General features: G+C 51.8%; 1 protein-coding gene across 28 annotated transcripts in view; it reads right to left on the bottom strand.

Moving 5' to 3' along the window:
* DMBT1 (deleted in malignant brain tumors 1) overlaps window positions 1-15,997 on the bottom strand; it is a 75,447-nt gene that overhangs the window by 39,219 nt on the left and 20,231 nt on the right. For 15 of the 28 annotated variants that reach the window (XM_043925374.1, XM_043925378.1, XM_043925363.1 and 12 more), the window contains 13 exons: window positions 15,303-15,332; window positions 13,694-13,723; window positions 13,069-13,095; window positions 11,656-11,979; window positions 10,868-10,897; window positions 9,259-9,288; window positions 8,634-8,660; window positions 7,221-7,544; window positions 6,434-6,463; window positions 4,825-4,854; window positions 4,200-4,226; window positions 2,798-3,121; window positions 2,357-2,383 (listed from right to left, as the gene is read on the bottom strand). In XM_043925374.1, the coding sequence (XP_043781309.1) occupies window positions 2,357-2,383; window positions 2,798-3,121; window positions 4,200-4,226; window positions 4,825-4,854; window positions 6,434-6,463; window positions 7,221-7,544; window positions 8,634-8,660; window positions 9,259-9,288; window positions 10,868-10,897; window positions 11,656-11,979; window positions 13,069-13,095; window positions 13,694-13,723; window positions 15,303-15,332 (1,260 nt within the window). The remainder of the gene's footprint in view (window positions 1-2,356; window positions 2,384-2,797; window positions 3,122-4,199; window positions 4,227-4,824; window positions 4,855-6,433; window positions 6,464-7,220; window positions 7,545-8,633; window positions 8,661-9,258; window positions 9,289-10,867; window positions 10,898-11,655; window positions 11,980-13,068; window positions 13,096-13,693; window positions 13,724-15,302; window positions 15,333-15,997) is intronic. The other 13 variants (XM_043925354.1, XM_043925368.1, XM_043925356.1 and 10 more) reach the window with 10 other exon arrangements.

The following is a 15,997-nucleotide window of genomic DNA, read 5'->3' as shown; positions in this document are numbered from 1 at the left end:
AAAATCTTAGATGACATCACAATTTGAATTTCTCCTTTATAATCTGAATTGATTATTCCAGAGTGAACAGTAATTCCTTTAGTAATCAAACTGGATCAGCCAAGTAAAAGACCGAAGGTTGTGGGGGCAGACTTTTGGAGGTTTTTTATTAGCTTTCTTAGGGCAATCCCTTTTTAAATTGTTCTTATCCCCGCGTATAAAACATCCCTCATTTCCCTTTTTAAAGCAAGCAGCCATTGTTTCAGCTGGCATTTGCAGTCTTTGAGTTTCTGTTCCTAGATTGCGACAAGCCTTCAAATAATCAATAATAGTCCCTGTCTCACGAACTGGGGCTATAGCCTTTTGACATTCCTGATTTGCATTTTCATAAGCAAGTAACTTCTCTAATTGCCTTTTAGCTTTTTCTCCGATTACAGTACAGGAAATAGCAGTTTCTAATCTAGCTAAAAAATCAGCATAAGTTTCATTAGGTCCTTGTAATATTGTAGCGTAGCTACCTGTAGGTTCCCCTTGAGGAGTAATTCTATCCCAAGCTTCAAGGGCCACTGTTTTTAATTGTTCATGCAACAAAGGAGGGCACTGTATTTGAGCTTCTATAGCATCAAATTGTCTATGGCAGTTAACATTTCAAAAGTAATTTGATTTTGGGGAGCACCAGCTCGAGTGTTTCTGTTAGCGTGATCTCTGGCTATATCTTAAAACCACATTGTCCATTGAAGATATTCTCCTGGTTTAAGGAGAGCTTTTATTAAAGTTCGCCAATCATAGGGAATAAAGTTTCCAATAGAAGACACCATAGCATTTAGAATTTCTCTAGTAAAAGGCGAATGTGGGCCATACATATTTACAGACTTTTTCATTAGTTGCATGTGAAAAAAGTTAATACCTTCATATTGAGGTATTATTTGCCCTTGAGCATTAACATTTCTTAAAACTGGGAAGGCAGAAAAACCATTGGCTTCAGAGACTTGTAATTGCAAAGCCAGGAATTCAGAGAGCCTCTGTCACGAAGGAGAGTGAGTAGGTAGCAATTTTTGCAAATATGAGTTTGTACTAAGGACTTATCATTATTATCCAGAAAAGTATTGCCAGTTTTGGTGTCAAAAAGTGTCTCAGGAGAGTCGTCAGAATCATTAGGTTCTAGCAAAGGAGAGACTTTTGGATTCGCACCTGTTGGCAGAGGAGAAGCATTTGGAGCAGCCGGGGCAGGCCTTGTAGGAAAATTCAGAACTATTTAATGAATGTTGTTCTAATTGGGTCTTTTGTAAAGTTTCATCATCTAATTCATATTCATGGAATAAGTGTTCTGTCTGTTGTCGAAGATCAGGAGGGCTAGAATTGCCTTGAAATGGCGGAATTACAGCTTTAATGAGAGCCCACAGGGGCCAGAAATCAATTGGAATATTTTTTCCCCGTCTGGCAGCTCGTTCAACATTCTCTTTGACCTAGTGCCAAATTTCTAAATCAAAACTGCCTTCATCAGGGAACCAGGGATTATGTTCAACTATTGTTTGAAGGCAAGCCTCTACTCGGTGGTGCGAAACTGAAAGTCCCTGAACTTTAAATAAATGATGAAGTAAAGTAGAAAAGTGAGGGGGCTCTCCAGCCATTTGACCCGTGGCCTTGTATTTACCGGCCTCAATAGGCCCTGAGTCACTCCATCCAAAGTGCCATGTATACCAGGCCCCTGTTCTGGGCGCCACTTGTTGGGGTCCTTTAATGGATCGGAATCTGGTGGTCCAGAGTTGACAATAAGAAAGTGAAAGAAGGAAAGAGGGTAATATTCCCTGGGTTACACAGCCAGCCTTCGCGCTCCAGGGAATCAGCCAGAAATAGAGAGAGAGAGAGAGAAGGAAGGACATGGGGACCCAAGTCTCTGGTGGAACAAGGGTGCTTTATTGAATTTTGTGTGAGTATATATACTGTATTACAAGGTAGCTTCTTCAGATAAAGATCAAAAGACCAGAAATTACAAGTTACCAAGGAAACAAGGAGCAATAGAAGCCACAAGGCCAAAAGGCAATCCATATCAAAAGAGGGTCATAGATAATCCCTTTTAGCATATGGAAAAGCTAATGAAGGAAATCCTATGCAAGCATCCCAACTCTATGACCTCAGTCTAGGAGTGGCTTGCCTGCTCCTCTTGCTCCTGACAGGAACTGATAAGGAACAGAGGGCTCAAGAGAGATAGGAAACAGCACACAGGAGTCTTACTGTTAAACATTCCCTGACAGACAGCCTCCAGAGTCCTCAGAGGGAAATGACTACCGAGGTAGCTACTGTTCTTCTCCTTCTGGAAAACTGAAGGGCGGAATCCCAGAGAGGGGTGTGGCTGGGCGGGACTGCAGGGACTCACCTGGAGAAGAGGAGGTGATCTGTGCAGCTGCAAGAAAGAGGAAGCATGGTTAGCCTGAGCACCAAGGTTGGAATGCAAGAAACCCATCAGGTCCGTGAGACAGAGACGCTGAGTGCCCAGGCCCTCCATCGCCTGAAAAAAACGGCCTGGGTATTGTCCAGGAGAAATGAATATGAAACATCAAGGTCAGACATCAGACTCCACAATTAAAAAAAATCTGAGGGGAATTTGCTCTCCCAACCTATAATCACACCCCTGCTCTGGAGGTCCAATACAGAAGAGGCTGCAGTGGATCCATGAAATCCAGGACTGACATCTATCAATGATGGTGTAGTGAAACCACCCAACTTCCATGGAAGCTCAGTGTGATTGAGCCCAGTGCAAAGAAGAGCTCTTGTTGGGAGAAAATCACTCACAAAAATGCAGGTCATAGAAACCAACCTGAGCAGATGACGCTGGCGTCCTCGCTGTGTCCACAGTTGTGTGTGTTCCAGGGGTTGTGGGAGCAGCTCCATAGATAGGTCTCATACCCTGAGCAGCCCACGTCGTCCAGGACAATGGGCCCTGAGCCCTGACCGAACTGGGCATTTCCTGGGGCTGAAATGGCCCAGCCACAGCCCAGCTGCCTGCAGACCACGCTGGCATCGGTGATGTCCCAGCTGTCGTCACACACGGTGCCCCAGGAGCCTTGATACAGGACCTCCACCCGGCCCTGACACCTGTCACCTCCGTTCACCAGCCTCACGGCCAAGCCCGATTCGGTTCCTGGAAGGAGACAGGAAAAGTCACCCTCCTGTTTCTCCTGAGAAAATGCACTGAGGACTGAGATTCAGAATCTCCCAGGGAAAGGCTGCTGAGGTCTAGGCAGCAATGTCCATCAGGACGTGACTGAGCGTGTTCACCACTGTGTATCTCCAGTGTCTGTGTGATAGAAACCTTGACTGTGGACTGTGGACAGGCTCTGCACATTCTCTGATATTATCCCCAAGTTCAGCAATTCAGGGACTGAATCCTGTCTCAGGATGCAAGTGGGAAGAGGGAAAGCCCACAGCCTAGGTCGGCAAACCACATCCCAGACTTCTGGGATAGATTGCCTCTGAAACAGGAGACCACTGACACAGCTTCCCAGTTGCCAACAAGGTGCCGAGTTCAGCCATTCATCCCTACATGGGAACCCACTCCATCAGCCCAAGGTTATTCCGAAGACTTTTCCATTCAATACATATTCAGGTACTTTCACAAAAAACATGTAGATTGAATTTTTTTTCTTAAGCGTGAATCTTGAAATAACCTTGGAATTGGTGACTATCATTAGAGGACTTGGAGATGACTGGGGAGAAGTCACCTATTACCAGGAGGCTGTTCACATTCCCTCCAGGAATTTCTGCTCAACATCAAGAACCAAAGACTCTCCCCTCTGTGGCAGGAGACTTGTGGCTGACAAGTGCCCCTGGCAGGAAGCAACCTGACAGTGAAGCTCATAAACAAACCCAAGCAGAGGTCAGAAAAGTGCGTGGGGACAAAGAACATTGGGACTTCTGGATCCAGCGCTCCCTGAAGGTTGCCCTATAGCTCAGTATCCTCGATATGTAAGCCGTGGCACCAGCCCAAATTAAGAGAGTGTGAGTGGCCATCCTAATACTTGCAAATAAAAGCGTTCTGAGTAACACAGGCCAGAACTCATAGGTAAAGCCTATCCATAACTCTGGCAAGTGAAGGCAACCGTCCAGAGTAGATGAGCTGGTGAGCTCAGAACCTGGACCCAAGAGGCAAGAACTGCACCCACGTCTGTGGACTGGAGTGTTGCATGCTGGTAGTTTAGCAGGCTCTGAGTGATGCTCACCATAGTCAGTTGTCGGATGCCACCAATCTGCAGGGGAAACAAGGCAGGATTACAAAGAAGGTCGGTAGAATCAAGGTTGGCCTGCTGACCTGTAACTGGGATCAGGACAGTGGGGTCTGAGAAGCTCAAGTGTCTGGGGCAGACAGAGGCCTTTTCTGAGAGTTTGCTGTGAGCCCAGATCATGTCATCAAAGGGACACACTCATCTGAGGAGGTGGCACAGCCCACAGAGCCATCACCATGCCCTGCTGACTGGGTACTTCTTGGTAATAGCATCACCTAGACTCCATCTGGGGTTGAGGACAGGAAAAAGCTCTGTCCTCTTCATACACATAACTCTTGGTCCAGAGAATATGTTCAAACAGAAATGACCCCAGGACAGACCACCCTGTCACCCAAAGCTCTGGGGAGACACTGTGTAACCACGAAGTTCTGAAATCACTGAACCAGCCCAGAGGATGCCGGTGTTACGGCTCATCTAGAACTGTCTTTGTGGTCCAGAGTGACCAGGGCAGGTGCTGAGAGGTGGAAAACCTCCTCAGTGGCCTCCTGGGGCTGCTGGATGGGGCCCTGGGGGTGACTGTGGAGGAGGGGACATCCCGGAGTCAAGAGGCAGCAGGGCTCACCTGTCACAGCCATGGTCTGGGTCTGGGTAGCTGGGGGAGAGAGAACGCAGATCAGACACGGTGCACAGAAGGGGCTTCACGTGGGCCGAGGGGGGCGATGCTAAGCTGCAGAGCAGCTGAGGTGTCAGTCCAGGCACCTGCTCTGCCGTGGAAGGAGGGGGGGCCTCTGCCATCCTCAACCCTCCCGAGAGGCTCCTCCCGAGAAGTTCCAGCAGACCAGCATCTCTTATTTCCAATATCAAGGTGACTGACTCTGTGTCTGGGTGACAGAGTGGACGGGAAGCCAGTCGTCAGCCTCACAGCTTTTATGGATCCACTGAGGCAGTGAGACAGGGCTCCAGGTCCAGGTCAAGTCCTGAGTGTGACCTGTCAGCCTCGGCCTTAGGGGACGACAAGGCAGGTCACACAGGGCCCACTGCCCTGCTCACACAGACCTGGTGCCCACACCGTGCTTCCCACTTCCTTGGAGGGGCCACGGTCCAGGACTCAGGAGGAAGAACCTGAGTCTGCCAGTCTCTCCAGGACTTGTCAGCTGAAGGCTTAGAACAAAGAGGCTCTTTCTTCCTGTTGGGATGTAGACTAGGGGCTGACCCCTGCCTCCATCACAGGAAGTAAAGTTAGAGTGAAGCCCAAACACATAAAAATCAGAGGTATAAAAAGGGGTCAAGACAGGTAGTCCTGGAACCTCTGGATCCAGCTGTACCTGAAGACAGAACTGTGACTAAATGTCTTAGACATGAACATTACTAGGTCTTAGTCCAGCTTGAGTGTCAGTTGAAATCCTACCATGTGGAAACTGAAACAGCCTAACTAATACATTCTCTAATGGATAGGTGAAGGCCATCCTCAGTTCTGATGAGCAGAGGGTATCCCTGACGTTGAATGTGGTGGTGAACACACAGCTTTAGGCCAAGATTTAGACATTGAACATTGAGAGATGGCAGCATCCAAGTAATGCCCACCATAATTATTTATGGTTAGTTACCATAGGGAGGGGAATTAGTTAGTTACCAATCTGGAGGGGACACAAAGCAGGATTACAATGAAGGTCAGTAGAATCAAGGTTGGTCTAGTTCCTATGACCAGGATCAGGACAGTGGGATCTGAGGGACTCCACTGTCCGGGGAGAAGAAGCCTTTCCTGAGAGTTTTCTGTGAGCCCAGATCATGTCATCCAAGGTGTCATCATGGAATAAAGTGGCACAGCCCACAGAGCCATCAGCATGCCCTGCTGAATGGGTACTGCTTGGTAATAGCATCGCCTAGACTCCGTCTGGGGTGGAGGACAGGAAAAAGCTCTGTCCTCTCCATAGCCATAACTCTTGGTCCAGAGAATCCATTCAAGCAGAAATGACCCCAGGACAGACCACCCTGTCACCCAAAGCTCTGGGGAGACACTGTGTAGCCACGAAGTCCTGAAATCACACCTCCAGGCCAGAGGACGCCTGTGTTATGGCTCATCTGGAACCATTTACGCGCTCTAGAGTGACCAGGGCAGGTCCTGAGAGGTGGAAAACCTCCTCAGTCCCCTCCTGGGGCTACTGCTTGGGGGCCCTGGGGGTGACTGCGGGGGAGAGCACATCCTTGGGTCAAGAGGCAGCAGGACTCACCTGGCTCAACCGTGGTCTGGGTCTGGGCAGCTGCGGGAGAGAGAGGGCAGGTCAGACACGGTACACAGAAGGGGCCCCACGGGGTCACAGGGGGGATGCTGAGATGCAGAGCAGCTGAGGTGTCAGTCCGTGCACCCGCTCTGCCATGGAGGGCGGGGCCTCTGCCATCCTCAACCCTCCAGAGAGGCTCCTGCTGAGAGGTCCCGGCAGACCAGCACCCCTTATTTCCAAGGTCAAGGTGACTGACTCTATTGATGACACAGTAGATCCAGAGTCAATCGCCAGGCTCCCAGCTTTTATGGATCCACTGAGGCAGTGAGATAGCGCTCCAGCTCCAGGTCAATTCCCGCGTATGACCTGTCAGGCTCGGCCTTAGGGGATGACAAGGCAGGTCACACAGGGCTCACTGCCCTGCTCACACGGACCTGGTGCCCAGACCGTGCTTCCCAGTTCCTTGGAGGGGCCACGGTCCAGGACTCAGGAGGCAGAACCGGGGCCTCCGGCAGCCGCAGCCAACCACCTCTGCTCAGACACCTCCTGCCAGACCTGCTCTCTTTTGCCTCTGGTTTGCACTGTGGCATGCAGTGATATGTCACTTCCCATTTGTTTTTTATTTCTTTTTATTCATCTACGTACCCAGGGGCCAGAAAAATGCTAATGTACTAAATAAGCAAAGCACTAGAGGATTTCAAGGGAAAGGGAAATGTAGAAAATGCTTCTTGGGGAGATCAGAAAGTAAGCAAGAAACCACACGCAGAGAAGCACCCCCAGCTTGTCTGAGACCCACCTGAGCAGATGACGCTGGCGTCCTCACTGTGTCCGCAGTTGTGTGTGTTCCAGGGGTTGTGGGAGCAGCTCCACAGGTACGTCTCGTGCCCTGAGCAGCCCACGTCGTCCAGGACAATGGGCCCTGAGCCCTGCCCGAACCGGGCATTTCCTGGGGCTGAAACGGCCCAGCCACAGCCCAGCTGCCTGCAGACCACGCCGGCGTCGGTGATGTCCCAGCTGTCGTCACACACCGTGCCCCAGGAGCCTCGGTATAGGACCTCCACCCGGCCCTGACACCTGTCACCTCCGTTCACCAGCCTCAGGGCCAAGCCCGATTCGGTTCCTGGAAGGAGACAGGAAAAGTCACCCTCCTGTTTCTCCTGAAGGAAAAGGTGCTTCGGACCTAGATTCAGATTTCTTCCAGCGAAAGACTGCTGAGGTCTAGGGAGTGATGTCCATAAGGACTTGGCTGAGCGTGTTCATCACCGTTTATCTTCAATGGCTGGGTGATAGAAAGCTGGACTGTGGACTGTGGACTGTGGACTAGGTCTGCAGGGGCTCTGATGGCATCCCCAAATTCAGCAGTTCAGGGACTGAATCCTGTCTCAGGGTGCAGGTGGGAAGAGGGGAAGCCCACAACCTACGTCAGCAACCTACATCCCAGACCTCTGAGATAGAATGAGCCTCAGCAGCAGGAGACCACTGTCACAGCTTCCCAGTTCCCACCAAGGTGCCAGGTTCCGCCATTCACTAATACGTGGGAACCGACTCCATCAGCCCAAGGTTATTCTGAAGACCTTTCCATTCAGTATGTGTTCAGGTACTTTCACACACAAAGCTCGTCTTGAATTTTTGTTTTTTAAGTTGAATCCTGAAATAACCTTGGCATTGTTGACTATCATTGGAGGACTGAGAGATGACTGGGGAGAAGGCCCCTATTAAAAGCAGGCTGTTCACAATCCCTCAAGGACTTTCTGCTCAACATCAAGAACCAAAGATTCTTTCCTCCTGTGCAGGAGACTGTGGCTGACAAGTGCCCCTGGCAGGAAGCAACCTGACAGTGAAGCTCATAAACAAACCCAAGCAGAGGTCAGAAAAGTGCGTGGGGTCAAAGAACATTGGGACTTCTGGATCCAGCGCTCCCTGAAGGTTGCCCTATAGCTCAGTATCCTCGATATGTAAGCCGTGGCACCAGCCCAAATTAAGAGAGTGTGAGTGGCCATCCTAATTCTTGCAAATAAAAGTGTTCTGAGTAACATATGGCACAACTCGTAGGTAAGGCTTATCCATAACTCTGGCAAGTGAAGGCAACCGTCCAGAGTAGATGAGCTGGTGAGCTCAGAACCTGGACCCAAGAGGCAAGAACTGCACCCACGTCTGTGGACTGGAGTGTTGCATGCTGGTAGTTTAGCAGGCTCTGAGTGATGCTCACCATAGTCAGTTGTCGGATGCCACCAATCTGCAGGGGAAACAAGGCAGGATTACAAAGAAGGTCGGTAGAATCAAGGTTGGCCTGCTGACCTGTAACTGGGATCAGGACAGTGGGGTCTGAGAAGCTCAAGTGTCTGGGGCAGACAGAGGCCTTTTCTGAGAGTTTGCTGTGAGCCCAGATCATGTCATCAAAGGGACACACTCATCTGAGGAGGTGGCACAGCCCACAGAGCCATCACCATGCCCTGCTGACTGGGTACTTCTTGGTAATAGCATCACCTAGACTCCATCTGGGGTTGAGGACAGGAAAAAGCTCTGTCCTCTTCATACACATAACTCTTGGTCCAGAGAATATGTTCAAACAGAAATGACCCCAGGACAGACCACCCTGTCACCCAAAGCTCTGGGGAGACACTGTGTAACCACGAAGTTCTGAAATCACTGAACCAGCCCAGAGGATGCCGGTGTTACGGCTCATCTAGAACTGTCTTTGTGGTCCAGAGTGACCAGGGCAGGTGCTGAGAGGTGGAAAACCTCCTCAGTGGCCTCCTGGGGCTGCTGGATGGGGCCCTGGGGGTGACTGTGGAGGAGGGGACATCCCGGAGTCAAGAGGCAGCAGGGCTCACCTGTCACAGCCATGGTCTGGGTCTGGGTAGCTGGGGGAGAGAGAACGCAGATCAGACACGGTGCACAGAAGGGGCTTCACGTGGGCCGAGGGGGGCGATGCTAAGCTGCAGAGCAGCTGAGGTGTCAGTCCAGGCACCTGCTCTGCCGTGGAAGGAGGGGGGGCCTCTGCCATCCTCAACCCTCCCGAGAGGCTCCTCCCGAGAAGTTCCAGCAGACCAGCATCTCTTATTTCCAATATCAAGGTGACTGACTCTGTGTCTGGGTGACAGAGTGGACGGGAAGCCAGTCGTCAGCCTCACAGCTTTTATGGATCCACTGAGGCAGTGAGACAGGGCTCCAGGTCCAGGTCAAGTCCTGAGTGTGACCTGTCAGCCTCGGCCTTAGGGGACGACAAGGCAGGTCACACAGGGCCCACTGCCCTGCTCACACAGACCTGGTGCCCACACCGTGCTTCCCACTTCCTTGGAGGGGCCACGGTCCAGGACTCAGGAGGAAGAACCTGAGTCTGCCAGTCTCTCCAGGACTTGTCAGCTGAAGGCTTAGAACAAAGAGGCTCTTTCTTCCTGTTGGGATGTAGACTAGGGGCTGACCCCTGCCTCCATCACAGGAAGTAAAGTTAGAGTGAAGCCCAAACACATAAAAATCAGAGGTATAAAAAGGGGTCAAGACAGGTAGTCCTGGAACCTCTGGATCCAGCTGTACCTGAAGACAGAACTGTGACTAAATGTCTTAGACATGAACATTACTAGGTCTTAGTCCAGCTTGAGTGTCAGTTGAAATCCTACCATGTGGAAACTGAAACAGCCTAACTAATACATTCTCTAATGGATAGGTGAAGGCCATCCTCAGTTCTGATGAGCAGAGGGTATCCCTGACGTTGAATGTGGTGGTGAACACACAGCTTTAGGCCAAGATTTAGACATTGAACATTGAGAGATGGCAGCATCCAAGTAATGCCCACCATAATTATTTATGGTTAGTTACCATAGGGAGGGGAATTAGTTAGTTACCAATCTGGAGGGGACACAAAGCAGGATTACAATGAAGGTCAGTAGAATCAAGGTTGGTCTAGTTCCTATGACCAGGATCAGGACAGTGGGATCTGAGGGACTCCACTGTCCGGGGAGAAGAAGCCTTTCCTGAGAGTTTTCTGTGAGCCCAGATCATGTCATCCAAGGTGTCATCATGGAATAAAGTGGCACAGCCCACAGAGCCATCAGCATGCCCTGCTGAATGGGTACTGCTTGGTAATAGCATCGCCTAGACTCCGTCTGGGGTGGAGGACAGGAAAAAGCTCTGTCCTCTCCATAGCCATAACTCTTGGTCCAGAGAATCCATTCAAGCAGAAATGACCCCAGGACAGACCACCCTGTCACCCAAAGCTCTGGGGAGACACTGTGTAGCCACGAAGTCCTGAAATCACACCTCCAGGCCAGAGGACGCCTGTGTTATGGCTCATCTGGAACCATTTACGCGCTCTAGAGTGACCAGGGCAGGTCCTGAGAGGTGGAAAACCTCCTCAGTCCCCTCCTGGGGCTACTGCTTGGGGGCCCTGGGGGTGACTGCGGGGGAGAGCACATCCTTGGGTCAAGAGGCAGCAGGACTCACCTGGCTCAACCGTGGTCTGGGTCTGGGCAGCTGCGGGAGAGAGAGGGCAGGTCAGACACGGTACACAGAAGGGGCCCCACGGGGTCACAGGGGGGGATGCTGAGATGCAGAGCAGCTGAGGTGTCAGTCCGTGCACCCGCTCTGCCATGGAGGGCGGGGCCTCTGCCATCCTCAACCCTCCAGAGAGGCTCCTGCTGAGAGGTCCCGGCAGACCAGCACCCCTTATTTCCAAGGTCAAGGTGACTGACTCTATTGATGACACAGTAGATCCAGAGTCAATCGCCAGGCTCCCAGCTTTTATGGATCCACTGAGGCAGTGAGATAGCGCTCCAGCTCCAGGTCAATTCCCGCGTATGACCTGTCAGGCTCGGCCTTAGGGGATGACAAGGCAGGTCACACAGGGCTCACTGCCCTGCTCACACGGACCTGGTGCCCAGACCGTGCTTCCCAGTTCCTTGGAGGGGCCACGGTCCAGGACTCAGGAGGCAGAACCGGGGCCTCCGGCAGCCGCAGCCAACCACCTCTGCTCAGACACCTCCTGCCAGACCTGCTCTCTTTTGCCTCTGGTTTGCACTGTGGCATGCAGTGATATGTCACTTCCCATTTGTTTTTTATTTCTTTTTATTCATCTACGTACCCAGGGGCCAGAAAAATGCTAATGTACTAAATAAGCAAAGCACTAGAGGATTTCAAGGGAAAGGGAAATGTAGAAAATGCTTCTTGGGGAGATCAGAAAGTAAGCAAGAAACCACACGCAGAGAAGCACCCCCAGCTTGTCTGAGACCCACCTGAGCAGATGACGCTGGCGTCCTCACTGTGTCCGCAGTTGTGTGTGTTCCAGGGGTTGTGGGAGCAGCTCCACAGGTACGTCTCGTGCCCTGAGCAGCCCACGTCGTCCAGGACAATGGGCCCTGAGCCCTGCCCGAACCGGGCATTTCCTGGGGCTGAAACGGCCCAGCCACAGCCCAGCTGCCTGCAGACCACGCCGGCGTCGGTGATGTCCCAGCTGTCGTCACACACCGTGCCCCAGGAGCCTCGGTATAGGACCTCCACCCGGCCCTGACACCTGTCACCTCCGTTCACCAGCCTCAGGGCCAAGCCCGATTCGGTTCCTGGAAGGAGACAGGAAAAGTCACCCTCCTGTTTCTCCTGAAGGAAAAGGTGCTTCGGACCTAGATTCAGATTTCTTCCAGCGAAAGACTGCTGAGGTCTAGGGAGTGATGTCCATAAGGACTTGGCTGAGCGTGTTCATCACCGTTTATCTTCAATGGCTGGGTGATAGAAAGCTGGACTGTGGACTGTGGACTGTGGACTAGGTCTGCAGGGGCTCTGATGGCATCCCCAAATTCAGCAGTTCAGGGACTGAATCCTGTCTCAGGGTGCAGGTGGGAAGAGGGGAAGCCCACAACCTACGTCAGCAACCTACATCCCAGACCTCTGAGATAGAATGAGCCTCAGCAGCAGGAGACCACTGTCACAGCTTCCCAGTTCCCACCAAGGTGCCAGGTTCCGCCATTCACTAATACGTGGGAACCGACTCCATCAGCCCAAGGTTATTCTGAAGACCTTTCCATTCAGTATGTGTTCAGGTACTTTCACACACAAAGCTCGTCTTGAATTTTTGTTTTTTAAGTTGAATCCTGAAATAACCTTGGCATTGTTGACTATCATTGGAGGACTGAGAGATGACTGGGGAGAAGGCCCCTATTAAAAGCAGGCTGTTCACAATCCCTCAAGGACTTTCTGCTCAACATCAAGAACCAAAGATTCTTTCCTCCTGTGCAGGAGACTGTGGCTGACAAGTGCCCCTGGCAGGAAGCAACCTGACAGTGAAGCTCATAAACAAACCCAAGCAGAGGTCAGAAAAGTGCGTGGGGTCAAAGAACATTGGGACTTCTGGATCCAGCGCTCCCTGAAGGTTGCCCTATAGCTCAGTATCCTCGATATGTAAGCCGTGGCACCAGCCCAAATTAAGAGAGTGTGAGTGGCCATCCTAATTCTTGCAAATAAAAGTGTTCTGAGTAACATATGGCACAACTCGTAGGTAAGGCTTATCCATAACTCTGGCAAGTGAAGGCAACCGTCCAGAGTAGATGAGCTGGTGAGCTCAGAACCTGGACCCAAGAGGCAAGAACTGCACCCACGTCTGTGGACTGGAGTGTTGCATGCTGGTAGTTTAGCAGGCTCTGAGTGATGCTCACCATAGTCAGTTGTCGGATGCCACCAATCTGCAGGGGAAACAAGGCAGGATTACAAAGAAGGTCGGTAGAATCAAGGTTGGCCTGCTGACCTGTAACTGGGATCAGGACAGTGGGGTCTGAGAAGCTCAAGTGTCTGGGGCAGACAGAGGCCTTTTCTGAGAGTTTGCTGTGAGCCCAGATCATGTCATCAAAGGGACACACTCATCTGAGGAGGTGGCACAGCCCACAGAGCCATCACCATGCCCTGCTGACTGGGTACTTCTTGGTAATAGCATCACCTAGACTCCATCTGGGGTTGAGGACAGGAAAAAGCTCTGTCCTCTTCATACACATAACTCTTGGTCCAGAGAATATGTTCAAACAGAAATGACCCCAGGACAGACCACCCTGTCACCCAAAGCTCTGGGGAGACACTGTGTAACCACGAAGTTCTGAAATCACTGAACCAGCCCAGAGGATGCCGGTGTTACGGCTCATCTAGAACTGTCTTTGTGGTCCAGAGTGACCAGGGCAGGTGCTGAGAGGTGGAAAACCTCCTCAGTGGCCTCCTGGGGCTGCTGGATGGGGCCCTGGGGGTGACTGTGGAGGAGGGGACATCCCGGAGTCAAGAGGCAGCAGGGCTCACCTGTCACAGCCATGGTCTGGGTCTGGGTAGCTGGGGGAGAGAGAACGCAGATCAGACACGGTGCACAGAAGGGGCTTCACGTGGGCCGAGGGGGGCGATGCTAAGCTGCAGAGCAGCTGAGGTGTCAGTCCAGGCACCTGCTCTGCCGTGGAAGGAGGGGGGGCCTCTGCCATCCTCAACCCTCCCGAGAGGCTCCTCCCGAGAAGTTCCAGCAGACCAGCATCTCTTATTTCCAATATCAAGGTGACTGACTCTGTGTCTGGGTGACAGAGTGGACGGGAAGCCAGTCGTCAGCCTCACAGCTTTTATGGATCCACTGAGGCAGTGAGACAGGGCTCCAGGTCCAGGTCAAGTCCTGAGTGTGACCTGTCAGCCTCGGCCTTAGGGGACGACAAGGCAGGTCACACAGGGCCCACTGCCCTGCTCACACAGACCTGGTGCCCACACCGTGCTTCCCACTTCCTTGGAGGGGCCACGGTCCAGGACTCAGGAGGAAGAACCTGAGTCTGCCAGTCTCTCCAGGACTTGTCAGCTGAAGGCTTAGAACAAAGAGGCTCTTTCTTCCTGTTGGGATGTAGACTAGGGGCTGACCCCTGCCTCCATCACAGGAAGTAAAGTTAGAGTGAAGCCCAAACACATAAAAATCAGAGGTATAAAAAGGGGTCAAGACAGGTAGTCCTGGAACCTCTGGATCCAGCTGTACCTGAAGACAGAACTGTGACTAAATGTCTTAGACATGAACATTACTAGGTCTTAGTCCAGCTTGAGTGTCAGCTGAAATCCTACCATGTGGAAACTGAAACAGCCTAACTAATACATTCTCTAACGGATAGGTGAAGGCCATCCTCAGTTCTGATGAGCAGAGGGTATCCCTGACGTTGAATGTGGTGGTGAACACACAGCTTTAGGCCAAGATTTAGACATTGAACATTGAGAGTTGGCAGCATCCAAGTAATGCTCACCATAATTATTTATGGTGAGTTACCATATGGAGGGGAATTAGTTAGTTACCAATCTGGAGGGGACACAAAGCAGGATTACAATGAAGGTCAGTAGAATCAAGGTTAGTCTAGTTCCTATGACCAGGATCAGGACAGTGGGATCTGAGGGACTCCACTGTCCGGGGAGAAGAAGCCTTTCCTGAGAGTTTTCTGTGAGCCCAGATCATGTCATCCAAGGTGTCATCATGGAATAAAGTGGCACAGCCCACAGAGCCATCAGCATGCCCTGCTGAATGGGTACTGCTTGGTAATAGCACCGCCTAGACTCCGTCTCGTGTGGAGGACAGGAAAAAGCTCTGTCCTCTCCATAGCCATAACTCTTAGTCCAGAGAATCCATTCAAGCAGAAATGACCCCAGGACAGACCACCCTGTCACCCAAAGCTCTGGGGAGACACTGTGTAGCCACGAAGTCCTGAAATCACACCTCCAGGCCAGAGGACGCCTGTGTTATGGCTCATCTGGAACCGTTTACCTGCTCTGTAGTGACCAGGGCAGGTCCTGAGAGGTGGAAAACCTCCTCAGTCCCCTCCTGGGGCTACTGCTTGGGGGCCCTGGGGGTGACTGCGGGGGAGAGCACATCCTTGGGTCAAGAGGCAGCAGGACTCACCTGGCTCAACCGTGGTCTGGGTCTGGGCAGCTGGAGGAGAGAGAGGGCAGGTCAGACACGGTACACAGAAGGGGCCCCACGGGGTCACAGGGGGATGCTGAGATGCAGAGCAGCTGAGGTGTCAGTCCGTGCACCCGCTCTGCCATGGAGGGCGGGGCCTCTGCCATCCTCAACCCTCCAGAGAGGCTCCTGCTGAGAGGTCCCGGCAGACCAGCACCCCTTATTTCCAAGGTCAAGGTGACTGACTCTGTGTCTTAATGACACAGCGGATCCAGAATCATTGCCAGGCTCCCAGCTTTTATGGATCCACTGAGGCAGTGAGATAGCGCTCCAGCTCCAGGTCAAGTCCCACGTATGACCTGTCAGGCTCGGCCTTAGGGGATGACAAGGCAGGTCACACAGGGCTCACTGCCCTGCTCACACGGACCTGGTGCCCAGACCGTGCTTCCCAGTTCCTTGGAGGGGCCACGGTCCAGGACTCAGGAGGCAGAACCGGGGCCTCCGGCAGCTGCAGCCAACCACCTCTGCTCAGAGATCTCCTGGCAGACCTGCCCTCTTTTGCCTCTGATTTGCACTGTGGCATCGAGTGACATGTCACTCTCCATTTGTTTTTTATTTGTTGTAATTCTCCATCTACATACCCAGGGGCCAGATAAAAGCTATTATACTAAATAAGCAAAGCACTAGAGGATTTC

The sequence above is a fragment of the Cervus elaphus genome, chromosome 15 (assembly GCF_910594005.1).
Source record: "Cervus elaphus chromosome 15, mCerEla1.1, whole genome shotgun sequence".
Taxonomy (NCBI): Eukaryota; Metazoa; Chordata; class Mammalia; order Artiodactyla; family Cervidae; genus Cervus; species Cervus elaphus.
This window is presented reverse-complemented; position numbering and strand designations above follow the sequence as displayed.